At 43.7% G+C, this 21,773-nt stretch overlaps 1 protein-coding gene across 1 annotated transcript; it reads left to right on the top strand.

The window, feature by feature from the left end:
- The first annotated feature begins 2,370 nt into the window (after positions 1 to 2,370).
- LOC132215229 (stAR-related lipid transfer protein 3-like) lies at positions 2,371 to 4,540 on the top strand. The gene has a single exon (XM_059663071.1). The coding sequence runs from the start codon at positions 2,485 to 2,487 to the stop codon at positions 3,814 to 3,816; it is 1,332 nt and encodes a 443-aa protein (XP_059519054.1). The 5' UTR covers positions 2,371 to 2,484; the 3' UTR covers positions 3,817 to 4,540.
- The last annotated feature ends 17,233 nt before the right edge of the window (positions 4,541 to 21,773 follow it).

Raw genomic sequence — 21,773 nt, forward strand, 5'->3', positions numbered from 1 at the left:
TGGTTAGAGATTTGCTTCTAACTGCACACTCGATGTAAATAATGCCCCCATTCAGACTATGCCTCCCAGGGAGCGAGAACCTTGGTTTTCAAATTCCAATGGGCTTAGGAGTCAGTGGGATGCTCTGTTAACCATGCAGATTCCTGGGCCCCACCACAGAGCCTGGTGCAGTTGGTCTTGAGTGAGCTCTAGGAAGCTGTGTGAACCACGTGAATCTGATGGCCCAGGTCTGTGGATTGCACTTGGAGAAGGGCTGTAAAGGGTTACAAGGTAAAGAACCACCACCCGCCCTTACTCCTATTCTAGGAACAATAGGTCTGAATGCACGTTCAGATGGAATTAGCAAAAGTGGGTCCTATCTCCACTAGAGGGTAGCAGATCAAAATTTTAAATTTTAAACAAAACTTGTTTAAATTGTATAATTATTTTAAGAATCAGAGGGTGTAAAACGATTTTAATGCACTTTTTCCCCCCATATGAAGATGTTAAAAGAAAAAAACATTGTTTGGACACTTGGTATTTCACCCCTCCCCCCTTCCCCCTCCCCCTTTTTTGTAGTTTAATGACTATTTCATATTAAAATATTCTATCAATTGCTAATACATTGTTGTTCTAGGTGATGCAATTATAGGACATTAGCAATAACAGAGCCCACCTTCTCTGTTTTACAGATGAGGGAGGTGAGCCCCAGGAGGAAACCCACTCTACATCTTCACAGTTTGTAGCCACTTGGGACTTGATCCCAGGTGGCCAGCCCATCAGTCTAATATCATTGCCAGTAAACCATCCTATAAAAAGGTTAGATGATTTTGGCAATGTTGGGGATGGAGAAAATAATACTGCAACATCAAATTTTAGTTCTTTTTGCTATGGTTTCATAAAAGCCAGAATCTGAAATTTTCATTTGAAACAGTCTTGAGAAGCATGTGAAGTAACTGTTTTTTATGACTTTATAAATCTCACATATCCTCTGTAGATGAAGTTCCCTATTTCTCTTCCCCTGCACTGGATTACACTAGTCCTGAGTTATAACTCCTTGATTTCTGCCTTTTCATCTTGTGCTCATGTTTTTGTTGTTTTTAAATGGTAGATATATAGCTACCCAAACAAAGACAAAATAAATTAAGATTAAGAAGAACAACAGCAGAGAGGTCCTAATTTGTTCACTTTGTTAAAATAGAGAAAACAGATGTAAATGCTCCAGTAAACAAGCCAGTATATATATATCCTCACTGGAGGATACTTTTCTGTTTATTTATTTTTATTTTTTTGAGAGAATAGAAGGGAGGGAGGGGTGAGAGAGAGAGAAACATCAATATGAGAGAGATTCATCTATTGGTTTGCAGGAAGCCGGTCCATCCTTGCTGCTTGACACAGTTGCTGCAGGGAAGAAACATCTGCACAGCATATGTTTCAAGGGACCTGGCGTATATGGCACACTGTTCTTAATATATTTGCTCCCCTTCTTAGAGCTATGTGTTTTATCCAAGGTCACCTCTCCGAGAACGGTTGTTTCCTCATGTGGGGATTTTCCCCCTGGAGTTAGGGATTAACAGGACTAAGGAAGAGAATAAATCAGTGAAACCCCCTAGTGTTACAGAAATAGCATGTACTACTTATGAAGAACTTGGACTAAGACTGTTGGCAATAAATTTGGGACTTGGTGGGCCCACATCCCCAGGGGTCTGCCCACCAGGGAAAGCACCAAAGCCTATACCCCTGGAGACCCCCCGACAGAGGGCAGTCCCAGGGAAGGCAAGCAGTGAGGCTGGGAGGACATAACCTTTACTGGGTAGGATAATCTCCTTCAGTCACTTCCTTGTAGTTTATCAGTAGAGCAGTGACCTTGGAATAGCCCTTATAATGGAACATAGAGATTAACCTAGACAGGATTAAACTCAACAGAACTAGATTAACAAACGCCCTAACCTTTGGAATAGAATGGATAGGATTAAAATCAACTGGTATAAATACAGATGTAACAGGACAATAAAGAGAACCTAGCTGGAGAACCTCGCTATGCTGATCAGCTGAACGCTGCCTCCGTGTCATTCCTTCTTCGCTGACTCCATCCACACCTTTGGGAACCCCTGGACCTGCTGGGGCTGGACCCCAATATTGGTTCCCTCCTGCACTTATGGGGGATGAACCTGAAACCCAGGTATATGCTCTTGACCAGGAATAGAACCTGTAACCCTTCAGAGCACAGGCTGATGCTCTAACCATTGAGCCAGTGGCCACAGCACCAGTTTATATTTTAAGTGGCCTTGGCTTTGATTTAAAAATTCTGTGCAAAAGGGTTGAACCTTGAGGGGCGGACTCAGTGTGGAAGTGGTGCTGTCCGGAAATCCCCTTCCTTGGAGGCGCCACTGCGGGAGCCGTGGTGCTGACTCGGCTGGGGCCGAAGGGCCTGGCGGTGGCTGACGTGCCTCAGCTCTGCCGCTGAGCCCCACCCTCCCTGCCTGGAGGTGGGGGCCCACCAGGATGAACAGGGATTTGTCCTGTGACTTGGAGCGCAGCCTGCCCGCAATGGCCTCCCTCAGCTCATCTCTGTCCCACAAACAGAGCCTCTCCTCGCACTTCCTCCTGCCACCCCCTGAGAAGCGCCAGGCCATCTCTGATGTCCGCCGTACCTTCTGTCTCTTTGTCACCTTCGACCTGCTCTTCATCTCCCTGCTCTGGATCATGGAGCTGAACACCAGCACAGGTATTCGGAAGAGCCTGGAGCAGGAGATCATCCACTACAACTTTAAAACTTCCTGCTCTGACATCTTTGTCCTGGCCTTCTCCCGCTTCTCCGGACTGCTGCTGGGCTACGCGGTGCTGCGGCTCCGGCACCGGTGGGTGATTGCGGTCACCACGCTGGTGACCAGTGCCTTCCTCATTGTCAAGGTCATCCTCTCTGAGCTGCTCCCCCAAGGGGCGTTCGGCTACCTGCTCCCCATCGCGTCCTTTGTCCTTGCCTGGTTGGAGACCTGGTTCCTTGACTTCAAGGTCCTCCCCCAGGAGGCTGAGGAGGAGCGGTGGTACCTTGCTGCCCAGGCCGCTGTCGCCCGAGGACCCCAACTCTTCTCCGGAGCTCTCTCCGAGGGCCAGTTCTATTCACCCCCAGAATCCTTTGCAGGGTCTGACAGTGAATCCGATGCAGAAGCGGTCGGGAAGAGAAGCCTCTCCGCCCAGGAGCGGGAGTACATCCACCAGGGGAAGGAGGCCATGGCTGTGGTGGACCAGGTCTTGGCCCAGGAGGAGAACTGGAAGTTCGAGAAGAATAATGAGTACGGGGACACTGTGTACACCATCGAGACTCCCTTCCATGGCAAGACGTTCATCCTGAAGACCTTCCTGCCCTGCCCTGCGGAGCTGGTGTACCAGGAGGTGATCCTGCAGCCCGAGAGGATGGTGCTGTGGAACAAGGCGGTGGCCGCCTGCCAGATCCTGCATCGGGTGGAAGACAGCACCCTCGTTTCCTATGACGTGTCCGCGGGGGCCGCGGGCGGGGTGGTCTCCCCTCGGGACTTTGTGAATGTCCGACGCATAGAGCGGCGCACAGACAAATACCTGTCTTCAGGCATGGCCACCACCCACTGCGCCAAGCCCCCCACCCACAAATACGTCAGGGGCGAGAATGGTCCTGGGGGCTTCATCGTGCTCAAGTCGGCTAGCAACCCCCGTGTCTGCACCTTCATCTGGATTCTTAACACAGATCTCAAGGGCCGCCTGCCCCGGTACCTCATCCACCAGAGCCTCGCAGCCACCATGTTTGAATTTGCCTTTCACCTGCGGCAGCACATTGGAGAGCTGGGGGCCCGGGCGTAATGGGGCCCCCTCGCCACCCTGCGGGCCAGGGTTCGGTGGCTACAGTCTCCAGAGCCAGAGATGGGGCCGGGGGGCTGCCCTCAGAGGACCTGGCCTCAGGAGGAAGAAGCAGCTCCCTCCCATGGCACCCCCTGACCCCAAGCTGCCAGGCTTCCCTGTGCCTGAGCCACCGGGAGCAGGGTGTGGGGTCAGCACCTAGACTCCCGGCTCTGCCACCGGGGCAAGTGGAGTCTGTCCTGCTGATGTTTACATGGTGCCCCCGCCCAGCCCAGGGCAGGGTCTGGAGTGGGAGCCTCAGACTCTGTGGGTGAGGGCCAGGGCCCTGGGCAGGATGGAGCCAGAGCAGCCTTGTCACCGGTTCCGGTGCAGGAGCCCCATTCATCTGCCTGCTCTCATCACGGTTTGGGGATTGTCTAACGGGTCTGGGACCTTTTTCCACACATACTTGTGGGGGAGTAGGCGGCAGGTGGGGATGGTGGGTGCTGTGAGTGAACCCCTGCCTCTCCCAGGGTCTCTCCCTCCGCCCAGGGCCTCCTTGGGGACCTTTGTATTTTGAGCCAATTAAAGATATGAACTCACAGGCCGGTTGAGTGTCAACCTATGAACCAGGAGGTCACGGTTCAATTCCCATCAGGGCACATGCCCTGGTTACGAGCTCAGTCCCCAGTGTGGGGCGTGCTTGAGGCAGTCAGTCAGTGATTCTCTCTCATCATTGATGTTTCAATCTCTCTCTCCTCCCTTTCTCTCTGAAATCAATAAAAATATATATTTACAAAAAAAAAAAAGGGTTGAACCTTCTCTTTTTCCCCCTGACATGCGGCATTTGCCTCACCGAATGGCTTAGCATCTGGTGAAGCCATGTGCTTTCGTGGCATGGCTCTTTCCCCAAAAGCTGCTAAAATATAAAATGGCCTTTTCCTAGAAGGAAGCTGACTACTTTTGATCTTGGGCCTAGCGTTCAGCAGTCCCAATGGTATTTTATCCCTATGAAGAAGTAGCAGTAGTATTATCACCCTCTTGTGATGGAAGTAATCTGAGATGGAAGGGTTAAGAATTTAATTGGGATATTAGAAAAAGCCCTGGACGGGAGTGTAACATTTCCCCCTTTTTAATGGGAGACCACCAGTCATTCCATGCCCTTTAACATGGTACCCATCTCCTGAGCATCCCACTTACGTGTAATGAGGGCCTTGAAACTCCAAATTCCCAAGGTGCAAACCAGCCTTACTGTTGCAATAAAAACGAAATTTGCCATGCTCCTGATAAGTCTAATGCACTGGGCTAAGAGGTTTATCCATGGATCTTATGTATCCCTCATAACAATGCTCTAAGGTACTTGATATTTTTATCCCCTGTGGGGAGCCGGCACGGCCATGGCATACTCATGCCAGCACAGCCTGGTTCAGTGACCCTGAGTGGGGGCGATGAAAGGCTTAGAAAAGACAGACAAGAGGATGAAAGCTGGGTCTCGGTGAGACGCTGCCCCTCTGATGGACAGCACCAGCGCCCACAAGCCGTGTCTTTATTTTATAGCAGATGCCATGAGGCAAAGTAGGGGCGTGATCAAGATGTTTACAATATTCTCATGGGTTTCAACCCTACTCAACTGCATGCACCTGAACTCTATCACACAGGCACGTGGGGCCACGTGTTTGAACCATAGGTTCAAGCTTACAACTATAGCTGTTGGCTATAATTGTGCTGGGAAGGCTCTGCCCTCCAAGCTGGGACTTGCACGTGGCCACGAGAGGACTGTGCCCTCTCATTAGTCCAAGGCTTGAACCTGTCCAAAACACTGTAGCCGTGCCCCATAATCCCCATTTGACAACTGATGAAACTGAGACTCAGGTCGGGTAAGGAGCTAATATAAAAAACAACTAGAGGTGGATGAGTCTTTACTTAATCCAGGCAGTCAAAGTACAAGTGCCTGATTCTAACCTCTGTGCTACCCTGAGCCTAATTACATACAGCCCCTCACAAGGCAACAGACAGAAAGGGATCCCACAAATGCTTACGTGGACAACCCCTTTGAGACTTACAGCATGGTGTGTATCTATATTCTCTTTAAGGCTAAGGTGTTCTTATAAGGAAAAATAAAGATTAATTATTAGCTATAGGTGAGCTAGTGAGGATAAGCCTGCAAAAGCTGAGATAGGGTTAATGTCTAGGAAAAACTCTGAGCCAGGCCTGATTTTCATGCTCCATTTCCTGTAGCAGACCAGAATTCTACCATCAGAATCTCTGGAAACAGAAAGAATAAATAGAAAATACATTAAAAGGACCGGGACCTAGACCTGCTGTGTATATTCACGTTAGCGAAGGTGCTATTTCAGATGGATGTTAAGTTATGTTTCTGGGATGTCAAAGTCTGTGCCTTTATTTACGGAGAGTTTAAAGCTCCATCATTAATAATGATTACGCTGAGCGCTCATGGAAACGTACATGAGAGAAAATGAAACCACTGGAAGGAAAGAAATACTGACATTTCTGCTCTAGGAGGCACTGGGCTGGGTGGTCCATGTCCCACGGGTGGTGTTGGGGATGATTCTAGGTGGTACATGAATACATTTTGTAATAGTTGAATATTAATTTAATGGGCATTGGGTGGGGGACACCGAGCATCTAAAACCAGTGATTTTGTAGATATACTTATTTCTTGGGACAAGGCTGTTTTAAGAAATGAGCAAATGTAAACTTGATTTGACCAAAAGCATTAAGTGAATAATAGCAATAGTGGTAAACACATAAGTACAAAGCTTTGAGGGTGTTATGCAGAGGGATTGGAGCTTGGGAAACTAGTATGGCAGACTCCGGATATGATGAAAGCTCCAGGTACTTGGTTCTGAAATGGACCAGTCACGTGACCTTGAGGAAGCCATTTCATGCCTGTAGTCCAGAGCAGCTTTGACTGTAAAATGAGAAGCTTGGAACAGACCAGGGGGCCCCTTCCAGGGCCCTGGACCCCTGGAGGGCCCTGGAGTATCACAAAGGATCTGAGAAGCCACGCACTCCATAAGCCCTGATTGAGGATTGAATCAATACATCCAACCAGCAAACATATGACTAGTGCACCAAAGCACAGAGATGCTGTCATGACGGGCTATGGACTTAATTAATTTGAACAAATTCAAGTGAAAGCTCTACTGAATGCATAGATACCTGAACGAAAAGTACATTTTCAAAAAGACAGAGAGAAAGGTAAAATTACAACGGCTATTTTTTATGTCGTCAAACATCCATGCAGATTTTCCCTATTACTTTAAGCTTTCGCTCTGTGGAAAGTTGCAATAGTGCACATCACAGAGGGTGGCCCAAGGTGCCACATATAGAGAAGCGAAGTGGTTCTCCTGTGAGGATAGTGCTGAGGGGAAAACCCCCGCGTTCGATCCTTCCCTGACCTAGAATATCAGCCACACGCGTCCTCATGACCTTACAGAGCCAGGCCAATTTCAAAAAAGGAGGCTTGTCGGCAGTAACTGTTTCTGATGGAAAGTGTTAACGATAACAGTGGTAATTCTGATGTGGATCACTCCCCTTTCTTTACAGCATAACGTGTGTGTGCATCCGATGCTGTGCTTGGCACTCCGTGTATCTCTAATCTTTCAATGTCTCTGAAAACTAAGTATGCATGCCCCTGATTTCTAGTTGATGAAGCTGAGGTTAGGGAGGAGGAGGTTTCACCCGAGGCCACAAATCTCTAGGTGGCAATACTAGAATTCAAATTCTTTGGTTCTAAAATGCCAACCATTTCTACTGTGTACCCTGTTTTTTGATATAATAAAAGTGGAGAATTCGAAACAGACATAGGCATAAAGGGACAAAGTTGTAAATATAGGTTGAGAAGAATTTTATTTAATTAGGATAAAGGCTCTGAGGTTAAAAGAAATGATGATGCAATAACCTAAGATGCATTGGTGGCCACGGTGAGGAGATTGGGAGAGAGTATTGGCCAGGATTGGGAGAGTATTACATTTTCACAGCTATGGTCCCATTACATTACCACCTGCCAATAACTGAAAAAGGTTTTCTCAAAAGTTAAGCCACTGGGATCATCACAGGGTTCCAGTGGCTGTCCCCACATTTACAGAATCCTTCAGACATGTTTTCTGCAGCATCAATTGGCATCGTCCAACAGCGTGGCACTGTAACAGATTCAGCTGGTACAGAGATTGCTTGAATCAGACACAATCATTGTCTTTCTGTAATTGTTGTCCTATGGCAAGGAGATACCTCAGAGACAAGCCCAGTGGGAAAGGGGTTAAGTAATAATCTGGATACATGATCATCTGTATGATTCTCAGATGTGGAGTGACACCGTTTAGGTAGAAAGGTTTGGGACATGGTTTATTTCGCTCCAACCACTATAAATGGAAAAGAAAAGTAACATATTCATCCATAATACATTTGATGAGTTCCAATCCTATTAAAGAGACTAATAGTTGGAGAATGCCAATAAATGATAGGGGTATCAGGGTTAGCAAAGTCCTAAATACTAATTGTGCTTTATCCATCACCCGTCATGAAGACTGACGATGCATGATTTCTTCTGGCCGCTGTTGCTTATATATGACAGTCATGTGTGATACCACCGTTGTCAGAACACTGGACAAAGAGCCAGGAGGAAGTGATCAAATCCCAATTCCCATGTGTAGGACCTTCTGTAACTTTTGGAAACTCTGGGATTCAGTATACATGGGGATAAGAATACATCAAATCAGCCTGGCCGGTGTGGCTTAGTGGTTGAGTGTTGACACAGGAACCAAGAGGTCACCGTTTGATTCCCGGTCAGGACACATGCCTGGGTTGTGGGATCAATCCCCAGTGTGGGGCATGCAGGAGGCAGCCAATCAATGATTCTTTCTCATCATTGATGTTTCTATCTCTCTATCCCTTTCCCTTCTAACCCTTAAATCAAAAGGTTTAGGATTTGATTCCTGGTCAGAGTACATACCTAGGTTACACGTTTAATCCCGGGGAGGCAACTGGTAGATGTTTCTCTCTCACCTCCTTTCCTCTTTCCCTCTCTCCCCCCTCTCCCCTCCCTTTCCTCTTTCTTTCTCTCTAAAAATTAATAAAAACATGTCTTGGGTGAGGATTAAAAAAATCTTTTTTAGTTTTACTTTTTTCTTTGCAATTTTTGATGTAGCCACTTGGTGGTGCCATAGGGTCTAGTTTTGTTTACATGCAGGAAAAATTTTCCCAAAATATATTTTTTTCTACATAAGGCTACCAGAGAGGGAGTTCTCTCCTATTTGCTATTTATACGTATTGTAGTCTGGATTTAAGCTGTAAAAAGGTTTAGTAGGAAGGGTCTGGAAATCTTGAGAGTGTGGTGACTGAGAAGAAAATACAGGGTGGAGCCAAATTAGGTTTACAGTTGTTTCTAAGGAAAATAATACAATAATTAATAAATAATGATACAAGAATAAACTATGTGTTTCATGTACTCACAACTGTAAACCTACTTTTGCCCCACCCGGCAAATAAAGTAGAAAGCTAGAGACCACCTGGATAGAGAAAGTAAATAAATGTGATACCAGCAAAGGTTCACAAAGGTCATATTCGGAAACAAACATGTCTGAATTAATTGCTTTATTTATTTTTATGTGGTAGCTTTTTAAATTTGTTTTTATTGTTGAGAGTACTACAGATATCCCTCGTTTTCCCCCATTTGCCCTCCTCCACCCAGCCCCCACCCCGCCCCAGGCCTTCACACACTATTTATGTGTCCCTGGGCTAGGCATACATGCATATTTGTCCTTTGGTTAAACTCTTCCAATCCTCCCTCCCCACCCGCCACCCCGCTCTGAGGTCTGTCAGTCTGTTCCTTGCATCCATGTCTCTGGACATATTTTGTTCGGCAGTTTATTTTGTTTATTAGATTCCATATACAAATGAGGTCATGTGATACTTATCTTTTGCTGACTGGCTTATTTCATTTAGCATAATACTCTCCAGGTTCATCCAGGCTGTCTCAAAGGGTAAGAGATCCTTCTTTTTTACAGCTGCACAAATTGTGTAAATGTACCACAGCTTTTTTATCCACTCATCTACTGAAGGGCAGTTGAGCTGTTTGCAAATAACTGTTGCTATGAACTTAGGGGTGCATATATTCTTTATGATTGGTGTTTTGAGATCCTTAGGACATATTCCTAGAAGTGGGATCATTGGGTGAAATGGCAGTTCCCTTTTTAATTTTTTGAGAAAACTCATACTGTTTTTGATGGTGGCTGCACCAGCCTGCATTCCCAACAGCGGGGTACTGGGGTTCCCTTTTTTTCCACATCCTTGCCAACGCTTGTTTGTTGGTCTGTTGATGGTAACTGTTCTGGAAGGTGTGAGGTGATACCTCATTACAGTTTTAATCTGCAACTTTCTGATGATTACTGACACTGAGCATTTTTTCATAGGTCATCTGTCAACTTGGCCATCTGTATGTCCAGTTTGGAAAAGTGTCTATTCAGGTCCTTTGCCCATTTTTTTATTGGATTGTCTTCCTGGTGTTGAGTTGTATAAGTTCTTCATATATTTTGGAAATTAACCCCTTATCAGATGTATCTTTGGTGAATCTGTTCTCCCAAACAGTGGATTCCCTTTTCATTTTGTTGATGGTTTCTTTTGCTGTGCAGAAGAGTTTTAGTTTGATATAGTCTTATTTATTTATTATTTCCTTTGCTTCTCTTGCCCTAGGAGATGTATCAGTGAAAGTACTGCTACGTGAGATGTCTGAGATTTTACTGGCTATATTTTCTGCTAGGATATTAATGGTTCTGCAACTTGTAGAAATAATAATAATTTTAAAAAGTAATAATAATAAATAAAATATAGAATAGGAAAAGAAAAATAGAAAAAAACACAGATTTTAAAAAAGAAAAAATAGAATAAAAGCAAAGAGAGAAATAAGAGACATGAAAGAAAAAAAAGAAGAAAGAAAAACAGTACAAAAATAAAATCCAAGAGAAAAAAAGAAAAGATTAAAAAACAAAAAACAAAAAAACAAGTGGAGTTCCCATCCTCAGGTTGTTGTGCCTTCGGTGATTACCCTTTGGATCTGCTATCTGTGGAACTAGCTGGAATTTGCATCAATGTTGTTCAAATCTGGCCACCTGGTGTGCCAATCCCAGTTCTTCTGGGAGGTTCTCTGGTGCACGCCAATGTCAGTCCTGGTCCCCACCTGACCCTTGGCAACCCGACTGGAGCAAGTAGTCCAGCGGACAGGGCCTCCATAGGCAGCAGAGGGCCCAGGACATGCCCACCTTCTCCCAGACAGAAGCCCACCCCAGAGACATAGTCCCAATGCCTTGGCTCTGCCTGGCCCCCTGGCATCCCCTTGCTGCCACAACAAGCAGGAGGAGATGAAAAAACATCAACCCTGCTTGGCACTCTAATCTTTCAGCACAGCCCACTCCCACTTGGACGGGACCCCTGACCAGGCCAAATGCCCGAATCCTCTTGGCCCTCAGACCTAGCTGGATGGACACAGGTTTCCTCCTAAGCTGTTCCCCTTTGCCTTGGGTCCCAGCAGGTGGGACAGACCGGGACTTTCTGCAGGTTGGGGGTGGTGCGACCTGTGTGCTCTAGGAGGGCAAATGCGATTCTCTTTCCCAAGACACACAGTCCAGCCCCATCCAGCTCTCTGCCCAAAGTTCTTCCGGAGACTTAATGGCCCCTCAGATTCACTGCCTTGCTGGGTGGCCCCTCCCACAGGCACCGATTGGAGTGAACATCCCAGGCTGGTGGTGTAACAAAGAGATCGCTCTTTGCCTGGATGGCGCAGTCTGAGTCACCCATGTGGACCAAATCTTCACTGATTCCCACCACCCGATGCTACACAGGCTCCCCTTCTCTTCTCTGTTGCTCTGGATTGGGAATCCCTATGTGGGGCTGATACCCCATATTCCCAGGAGGAGGGGGCTCCACTGCCACACTTTCCCTCCTGCTTCCCAGCCATGCAGGTGCGTGAGTTCCCACAACCTCTTAACATCTCCTCCTGTCTTTTCTCTGCTTTTCCCACTCACAGTATTCCAGATCACCTACATTCCAACTGGTTTTTCAAGCCAAATCCTCTGCAGCTGACCAAAATTCCAGCTGGTGTTGGCAGTATGAGGACAGAGCTTCCAGCTACTCTGCAGCCATCTTGGAATCCCCTAATTTCTTTTAGTTAAAAGTCCATGAGATGGTAAGTCATTTGGAGTTTCAACTGTTTCATTTATAAAAGGAAGATAATGCATGACTCTTCACCTGCTTGAAGGCAAATACAACATGATCCCTTAGCTAGTCTCTCAAACCAACACCACAGATTCTGTTAAAGGGACTGATCAAATTGATGCTACATTTACATGTCAGACTCTCCCTTCCCACGTGGCAGAAGGATTCTAAGGAGAATGTTTATCAGCCAAGGGCAGTTACCTGTAAAAGTTTAGAGAGTCTTCATAAACCCAATGTGCTCCCCTACTCCCCTCATCTGAGCCCCATATCTCTCTTTGACCTTCCTTCTTCCTCTCTACAACCCATCCAACTGCCTGAATAAATTAAATCACCATCACTCTCCTTCTTAAAACTCTTCAATGACCATACATTGCATTTATTTTTATTTATTTAAAAATTTTTCAGTGGGGTGGGGGTGGGGGGCAATGGGGGAATAAGGACACATATGTAATACCCTAATCAATAAAGAAAAAAAAATTTCAGTCCTTCAACATTGTTCTTATTATTTTTATATTATTTATTTTATTTATTGAAAGAGAAACAGTTCTTTAAAGGGGAAAACCAATTCAATCTGGGGATACAACTAATTTTTTTTCTTTTTTATTGAATTTATTGGGGTGACATTGGTTAATAAAACGATATAGTTTTTAGGTGTGCCATTCTGTAAAACATCATCTGTATATTGTATTGTGTCTTCACCACCTCAAATCATATATCCTTCCATCATCATTTATCCCCCCTTTACCTTCTTCTAAGCCCTTCCTCCCTTTCCCTCTGGTATTCACCATATTGTTGTCTGTGTCAATGAATTATTTTTTTCTTAATCCTTTCACTTTTTCACCCAGCACCTCAACGTCCCTCCCCTCTAGTTGTCAGAATTTTCTCTGAGTCTATTTCTATTTTGTTTGTTAGTTTATTTTGTTTATTAGATTCCTCGTATGAGTGAAATCATATGGTATTTGTCTTCCTCTGACTGGCTTATTTCACTCAGCATAATGTTCTCCAGGCCCATCCATGCTGTCACAAAGGGTAACATTTTCTTCTTTCTTTACAGCTGAGTAATATTCCATTGAGTAAATGTACTAGAGCTTTTTTATCCACTCATCTAATGACAGACACTTGAGCTGCTTCCAAATCTTGGCTATTGTAAATAATGCTGCAATGAACATAGAGGTGCCTATATTCTTTCAAATTAGTATTTCAGTGTGTTTGTTTGTTTGTTTGTTTGTTTGTTTTCAGATAAATTCCCAGATGTGGAATTGCTAGGCCATAAGGCAGCAATTCCAAAAAAATTTTAATTTTTTGAGGTAAGTCCAAACTGCTTTCCACAGTGGCTGCACCAATCTGCATTCCCACCAGCAGTACATGAGGGTTTCTTTCCTTCACATCCTCAAAAACACGTGTTGTTTGTTGATTTATTGATGCCATAGCTGGTACCACACCCACCCTCTACTGAGGCTCATCAGGTGGGAAACGCCAAACATGGGAGAGAGTTCAAGAGGCCAAGTAATCAAAATATCACCACTATCAGGCACAACATAGCATAGCTTTACAGAAAATGTTAGCTAAATTAATAAATCAATGGGATTTACAAACTGGTATCTGAAATCAACTCAGGGTCCTGGTGGACATTACCAGGGCTTGCTCACGTCGTTGAGCTCCTTGACTTCATGGGCTACAGAAGAGCACATTTGCTAAACACAGCAGTTAGGCAGGGTGATGTGACCAATATTGGCCAATGAAGTGGAGCAGAGGAGTCTTGTGTCCCTTCTGGACTCGTGAAGTAGACACTCCCTGTGCAATTCTCGAGTGTCTCTTCATTTCTGTGAGTGTGGAACTCAGTGTGGAAATGGGGAAACAAGATCACTGAGTCACTGCATGGAGTGCAGGAGCCCAGGGAGTACCAGGTCTACAGGAGATTTTGAGTGAGCCAGAAATACATTTTTATGTGTTAAACTACTGAGATTTGCAAGTGTTGTCAATGCCTAAAGCTAGCCTAACTGTACTAATACAAAGTTCTGACTACACAAATACAATAAACACTTTCTGGCACTTATTTTGATATGCCTTTTGCCCATCAAGATAAAAATAATGTGGCTGATCTCTTTTAAGTCATGTATGGTCTCCCCATTCCACCCGAGTTAAAACTCACAGAACAGAAGTCAGGAGGCATTTTGAAAGAGATGAGAATCATTTTAAAATTTGAAATAGACTCTTCTACTAAAACTCAAGACATAATACCAATTCTTGTCTCCTCTGGATCAGCCTTTCTAAATCTCCTGATAGTATTCTATTCTTAGGTTTCATCATTTATCACCTTCCTTTCGGGTTTGGCTGAGCCATGAATCATCTGGAAACACTGCAGTACACTGTCGACCTCTTCCATCTGGGAAGTCAACGCCATGCTCACAGCTGTTCACTGCTATCCTCTTTATCAGAAAGAATATTCTGCTTAAAGAGTCTTCTCTAAAATGGCAGAAACTTGGTACATAACTTACCATTAAACAAGTTCATATTAAGGAGCCAGTCTCCGCTCAGCACTTTGCATGAAACAACTGGTGATGGTCTCACGCAGAGGCACACAGATGCTCTTCCATTGCTTTGGGTACTGCCTCCATGACCCCCATTACCACTTACTCATCAGCAACAATGTGCGTGGCCCTATGCTAAGCCTTTAGAGATAAGATTTAATTTTTAGTTGTCCCTGCAGCATTCTGTGGTACAAATTCTTATACCTATTTTACACACAAGGAAACTAAGGCTCAGAAAAAGTATACTTTTCTAAAGTTAGACAGTTAGACAGTGTTACTGGCAGGATTCAAACCTGGTTTTGCTGACTAAAGAGCCGATGCACTTAACCACAGAGCTCTGCTGACTCCCCGTTGGGGAAGCAGGAGGGTCACTAACGAAGCGCAGAGCTGCTCCTCCCCTCTGCCCATCTGTGCATCGTCTGGCTGCTTAGTCCTTGGCTTAGGGTCACAGAAGGTGCAGCACTGGAGATCTTTTTATTTTTTAGTTTGAAAGGATTTATTTTAAATAAAAAATAGTAACTCAATAAGCATTTTAAAGTTAACACATTAGAGTCACATTTTCCCTTGATTTCAGTGTTAAATGGCTCTTGCAAGGATTTCCTGAAAGTTTTCCCCCACCAGCCAGGTTTTGGCTGACTACATATCTGCCTGAGAAGATGCCAGGCTAGCCCCCTTCACATTGGTGCTCCCTTGTGCCATTGGCATGCTGTCAGGGATGAGGGTCTAGCCAGCCAGCATGCCCAGAGAGGCTTAGAATATACACACGATCTGCTGGGTTGCTTCACGATCTTCTCAAGGTCAACCTGTAACGCTGGGGTATTATCCAACAGGCCTGAAGAGGAATCTCACCTTCCTATAAGACACTCTGTCAGGAATCGTGTTCGCCTGTAGCTTTATTACACTGTTGGCAACACAGCAGAGAAGGCTTGAGGGCTGTCGGGTGTGACCTGGGTAGACAAATGCTGGGCAACGTCTGCTACCTTACACCGCCAGCCGATGTCTGCACACATTTCATGAGCAGTTCTTTTCTAAAATTTGTTTTAATTTTGTATTTACTTTTAATTTTTTTATTATAGTTGACCATCAGTGTTACTAGTATATTAGTTTCGGGTGTGCAGCATAGTGATTCGACATCTATGTACCTTACGCAGTGATCACTACAAGTCTAGTAATGATGTGTCGCTGTTCTTATGATATTGCTGACTATATTTCCTGTGCTGTGCAAGAGGAATGAGCGTACACATACGGTTCTTATTCTTTGTCCTGCTCTTCTTTCCTGCGAGGCTGCCCTCCAGCATCTGGGTCCGAGAATGCCCATGGGTCCAACCCAGACCCCCAGGAGAAGCATGCTCTCCGTGGCCCAGAGGAGACCCGCAGCGCCTGGCTGCTCACCAGACTGCCATCCGGCAGAGCTTCTTGCCTGAACAAGGAAGGGCAGGCATGGATTGGCATTTCCTAAGATGCATTTGATTCTTTCTTATGATAATTGTTGATTCGTAACTCATAAGAGCACAGCCACTCGATTCGAGGGCCCCTTTCTCTTCTCTCTCTAGGAAACCTCTGTACATTCTTTCTCCAGGTGAAATCCTCAAGCCCTGTGGCTTTACATACATTAAAGATTCTTGAATTCCCAAAGCACTTTTCAAGTTTAACCTTCTATTGAATTTATTTACCCAAGTGCCTGCCTGACAGGCATCTCAAACTTCAGATATTCACATCTAAATTCTTCATTTCTTCCCTCTGCACTCGACCCTTGTATCTTCCTTAAACTCCTGTCAATCAAATCAGAGCCTAGAGCACTGCCGAGGGGCCAATCAGGAGAGAGAAACCACACCAGCTATTTAAACAGAGAATTGTTCAAATGGGAAAGCTTGCTAATTAGATATAAAGTTGTTCACTGGTGAAGACTTATAAGACCTTTAATATCATAACTTGTGGCCCAGCAATTGGGTCTTTGCAGTTTGAGCTCTGAAGCTGCTTAAAAAGGCATAGCTTGGCCCTTTTGGGCTCTGAAACCACCTGCAGAGCAAGCACCCAGCCCCTGTGCCGATTGTACTGTTTGATAAATCACTGATAACTAATACTCCTTGTACTGTACTTGTGTGATCAAAAACCAGTCTTTTGATCTACAGGTATGGGCTGGAACTAGAATGTTGACAAATGCTTAATCATATATTACCCATTGATCTTATCTTACAACCCCACTTGGGTGACCACTGGGTCAGCTGACCACTGAAGGTCCAGTTAGCCCACAATCAGAAAATGAATAATGTAAGTTTATAACCTCATTTCCGTAGCAACCAAACCATGCTCTTTGATAACCAGCTCCTTGCAACTTAAGCCTATTAAAAACCCTGTTCTCAGGAATATAACCAATAATATTATATTAACTATGTATGGCAGTGGTTCTCAACCTTGGCTGCACATTAGAATCACCTGGGAATCTTTTTAAAATCCTGATTTCTGGGCCTCATCCTCTGGAAATTCTGTTTCTTTGTTATGGGGTGGAGCCACAACATTAGTAACAAAGAAGGAGAATTTCTGGAGGATGAGGCCCAGAAATCAGGATTTTAAAAAGATTTCCAGGTGATTCTAATGTGCAGCCAAGGTTGAGAACCACTGATGTATGGTGTCAGATGGGTATCAGACTTATCGGGTGATCACTTTGTAAGTTATATACATGTCTAATCACTATGTTGCACACCCGAAACTAATATAATATTGTATGTCAATTGTAGTTTAATAATTAAGAAATTATTTAAAAACAAACAAACACCTGTTCTCCCCCCCATCCCACCTCAGAATGTGTCTTAGGTTCATGCCAAGGCCTACATTCTCTGATTTACAAATCATATATGAGTAAAACTCGTTTTAAATATCTTCTGGAATTTTTGGTTAACACTAGGAAATGGAAAAGACCAAAGAGCACTCAGTTATCACTCAAAGTAGCAATTGAAGGAACAGCCACCAGCTCTAGGCCTGGAGGACAAAGAGCAAAGGTCAGAGTTCATGAGAACTGAAAGCTGAGGGTGGAGCTGTAGAACTGAACTCAGATACCTGAGGAGGGAGCACCAGTTGGTGCTGGTGTCTCTGAGAGGAAGCAAGTAGGCTGGCTTTGTGGGTGTTGGAACACCGCCATGAATTTAGTCTCTGTTGTGAGAAGGAAGAGCTTCTGTTGGGGTGAAGAGGGATGCTGGGGTGACTTTCTTGGTAGCAGAAAGCCCACAGGAAGTGACCAGGAGGAACCAAGTGCCTTCTTCTTCCTACCGGTTAGTCCATTGCACCCCCTATTGGCAGAGCCATACAGAGGGCAGCTGGGAAAGCTGGTAACTTGATAACTGGATTATCCTTAGTTCTTTCTTCCTGTTTAACTCTAGCATCGAATCCATCCTATTTTTGCTCTCTCTAAAATAGTTCTTAACTTTGTTGACTTTTTCCCTTTCCCAATATAAACTTGTTCCAAGGCCCCGTCACCTCCAACCTGGATTATGACAATATCTGTCTTACTGGATTTTATAATTTCACTCTTTAATTGCCTCCAAATTGTACATTCATTCAAGCCATCTCCCTAAAATAAAATAAAATAAAATAAAATAAAATATAGTATAATAAAATAAATCAATGGAAAACATTTTGTCGGGTGAGTATTAAAAAAAAACAACAACGAATTGTGGAAAAACAACTCACCCAAAGGAAATAACTAGAGAGAAATATGCTAATAGGCAGCCAGAGTTGTAAGAAAGGAGGCAAAAAGATGGAAGTATCTGAGGTTTCTCTCACAACGGGCAGCCTGTCAGGCAGCTCTAATAACTGAGAGTTTAACAAATGGCTTCTGGAAGGGGTTGCGGAAATCCACCCAAATAAAATGAAATTCTGATTTAACAATCCCAACACCGTGGCACATTTTCAGGAGCCTGTCCTCATAAATCCCCGCATCAAGAAAGGTCTAAGCTCCTGGCTTCTCAGCAGCGCTTCATTACAGACCCCGGGAGGCTGGAACGGCAGGCTAATTTTTCTTCTTCCCCCAAATTGAAAACAGCTTGAGATCTCGAAAGTCCTTGTCATCAACCAAGGCAGATGGAAACTAAAGACGAAAACAAGCTTATCACACAAAAACAGCAAGATTAACCTACGGAGAGAGAGAGAGAGAGAGAGAGAGAGAACTTAAAGGGGCTCAACAGAATAACTTGTTCCTGCAAAAGACTGTGACCTTGGGTCTCCTTGGTGTAGTGCCTGGCATCATGTGAAAGGATGAAGGAAAAGGTGAAGGAAGACATGGCAATATCTTTCCCAATAGCCCGACTTATGAAAATAGTTCTGATTAGATTAGCAGTCTGAGGAACCGGCTGGTCAGTAGCAGTGAGAGTCTACCTGTTGCACACTGAGTTTGAGGTCTCAGTGAAGCACAAATAAAGATGTCAAGTATGCAGTTATTGCAAAAAGTGATATTCGTCTATAATTAATATAATATTAAATCCGTGTTTTTTAAAATAGGTTTTGCTGAGCTTTATAATTTATCCAGGGGACCAGGGGGAAGGACAGTGGCCTGTCATGTGTCCTGCATCCCTCAGTCAGCCCAAGCAGCTCCAAGCTGTCATTTCAATATTTTGATTTTGCATCTGAAAAATGGGTTTCACTGCTTTAAAAAGACTGAAAGCCATAGTACTGGTGACTTCTGAGGATTCTCCGGATTCTAAGTGCGAGTCTATGGAATTGGGAGAGTTTCCAATGCAAAAGAAACCATTTCTAAGGTTCCCCTAAAGATGGCTGCTTTCTGGGGCTAGGGCTTCCCTTCTGCATTTGTTAACTTCCCTATGACTTTCTGACTTGATTGTAGCTTTCAATTTGGAAAGGCAGAAATTTGAAATTAAAAAGACATTATTAACAAAGAGAGAAGTTTTCACATGTGATCTGGCAGATGACATAAAGAAAATCCTAATCTAATGAATTTTCTAGTGATTCATCTTCTAACTTTTGGTAGGAACATATCTGGGGCATACGGGCTCTCCAGAATTTGCAAAGCAATATTCATATTGTTGGTGAGAAAGGTACCAGCTAAAACACACCTCAAATATCAACTAAGAAGATTAAGAGGAAGGACATAAGAAGATAGAAAGAAAGGAAAAAAAGACAAAGAGGAAAAGAAAGTAAGAAGGAAGGAAAAAGAAAAAAGCAGAGGAAAGGAAAGATAAAACCAGTTTACAGAAAATCAATATGGGTGGCATACTTTCTTTTGCTTACACTAAGTGGTTTTATCTTCTCTTCGTTATTCCTTTTGTCAGCCATTCTCCTGTTACTGAATTCTCTGGACAGGAACATTAAAATGCAGGAGTGGTGATTTCAAGAATAACTAAAAAGGGAAGGGAAAAAGAATGGAATTAATAAGTTAGGTTTGTAAGAAACCAGGCCAACCAAATCTATTCTGCTGGCAGCAAACATGATTTAGAGAGCCCTTGCAAACTCTGATGACCCTGAGATAAAGAGAAAAAGGGGAATTAAAAGGAGAGGTCTTGTATAATACCCCTTTTGTTCACAATCTATTTCACTTAGATTGAATGAAATTTCTCTTAGGCTCTGATCAATCCTAATTTCCATGAGGAATCTGTCAGCCTGTGGCCAGGTTACCCACTCCCTGCAGTAAGGGGGGACCACTAAAATTATTAGCCTTTTCATTATTCTCAGCACCAAGTACATAGTAGGCCTTGAAGCTGAATTGAATAAAAGCATTTATCAACCAATGCTGGCCAGGGATATATAAGTACAGAAAAGAATCATGTTCATTAGCGAATAAGAGGTACAGTGAACTGAATCTCTGTTTCGATTAAATATTCAAATGGTCCTCACATTACGTCGAGACTGTTCTTCTCTTAGCAAGGACAATGTTCTGTTATAGAAAAAAAATTGTCAGCTAGTATGATCTCTGAATATTTTTAAACCTCATTTAGTTACAAAATAAAGTCTATATTTATCTAAGAAATACTTACTGAGCACCCAGAAAGCACATAATTTTGGGGCAGCACTGAGCGAGACTAACGCCGTTCATGCCTCATGGAGCTTCCAGTCTTCAGAGGGGATTGATATTAAGCAATGAATTACCTATTAATTATTTGATTACAAGTGTGATCAGTTCTACAATGGGGACGTTTAGGATGCTAAGAGGTTAGAGATTCAGGAATTCTTTCCTGAGTAATAAATTATGCTTGAACCATATATGAAGGTTAAGGAAAAGTTAACTAGGTGAACAGGGAAAGGAAGACTAGTTTTCAGGCAGCTTGACTGAAAGGCTAGGAGATGAAGGAGCTCTCCACAGCTGTGTTTGTTCTTTAAAGCTGGACCACCAGATTACTCAGAAAAGTTTATACAGTGAAAATTGTTATAATCTTAAACTTGTGTCCTAGCTGATTCTGAAGTATAAGGATTTATTCATTCTAAATTCTTTCTACCATTGTTTACCTTTTCCTGACCTTTAAAATATAAAATGATGTGTAGATTTCCAGACCAGACATATATTTTTAAATAATTCTTTTATTGAAGGGATAAGATAAAATGTAGAAGAGAATGGAGTGACAATGATCTAAGCTACCATTTTTTTAATCCTCACCTGAGGATATGTGCGTGTTTTTATTGATTTTCGAGAGAGAGAGAGAAATAGAGAAATGTTGATATGGGAGAGCAATATTAATGGTTGTCTCCTGTATGCATCCTGACTGGGAATCAAACCTGCAAGCCAGGCATGTGCTCTGATCAGGAATCAAACCCAAAACCTTTTTGGTATACAGGGCAATGTTCCAACCAGCCAGGGTGATCTAGGCCACCATTTGCCAAATCGTGTTCTGTGGATTTAATGAGGTGTTGCCTTAAAAATCTTTTGAGTTCTGTGGTCAAACCTTTGGAGGGTAATAATGGGTTAATTAAAGGTAAATAGGTTTCCTTATTGAGGTATTTTTCAGAGCCTTTACTATTCTATCTCACCATTTTCTTACTAGCCTACCATGTGCCAATCTTATATGGAACCCAGGGATATAGAATGACTGTGCAATACTCGGTACCTGACTGCATGGACCTTGCTATGCAACATGGATTGTGACCCTTCAAGAGGGAGATCGAGTTCACAGGACTTTCCAACCATATTTGAGCACAAAATACTTTTCAGCAGAGCATCTCACAGGACAATATTTGAAAAATGCTTGTTAGCCCTATCTGGAAGAATCAGTATGA

Source organism: Myotis daubentonii, chromosome 14 (assembly GCF_963259705.1).
Source record: "Myotis daubentonii chromosome 14, mMyoDau2.1, whole genome shotgun sequence".
NCBI classification, from domain to species: Eukaryota; Metazoa; Chordata; class Mammalia; order Chiroptera; family Vespertilionidae; genus Myotis; species Myotis daubentonii.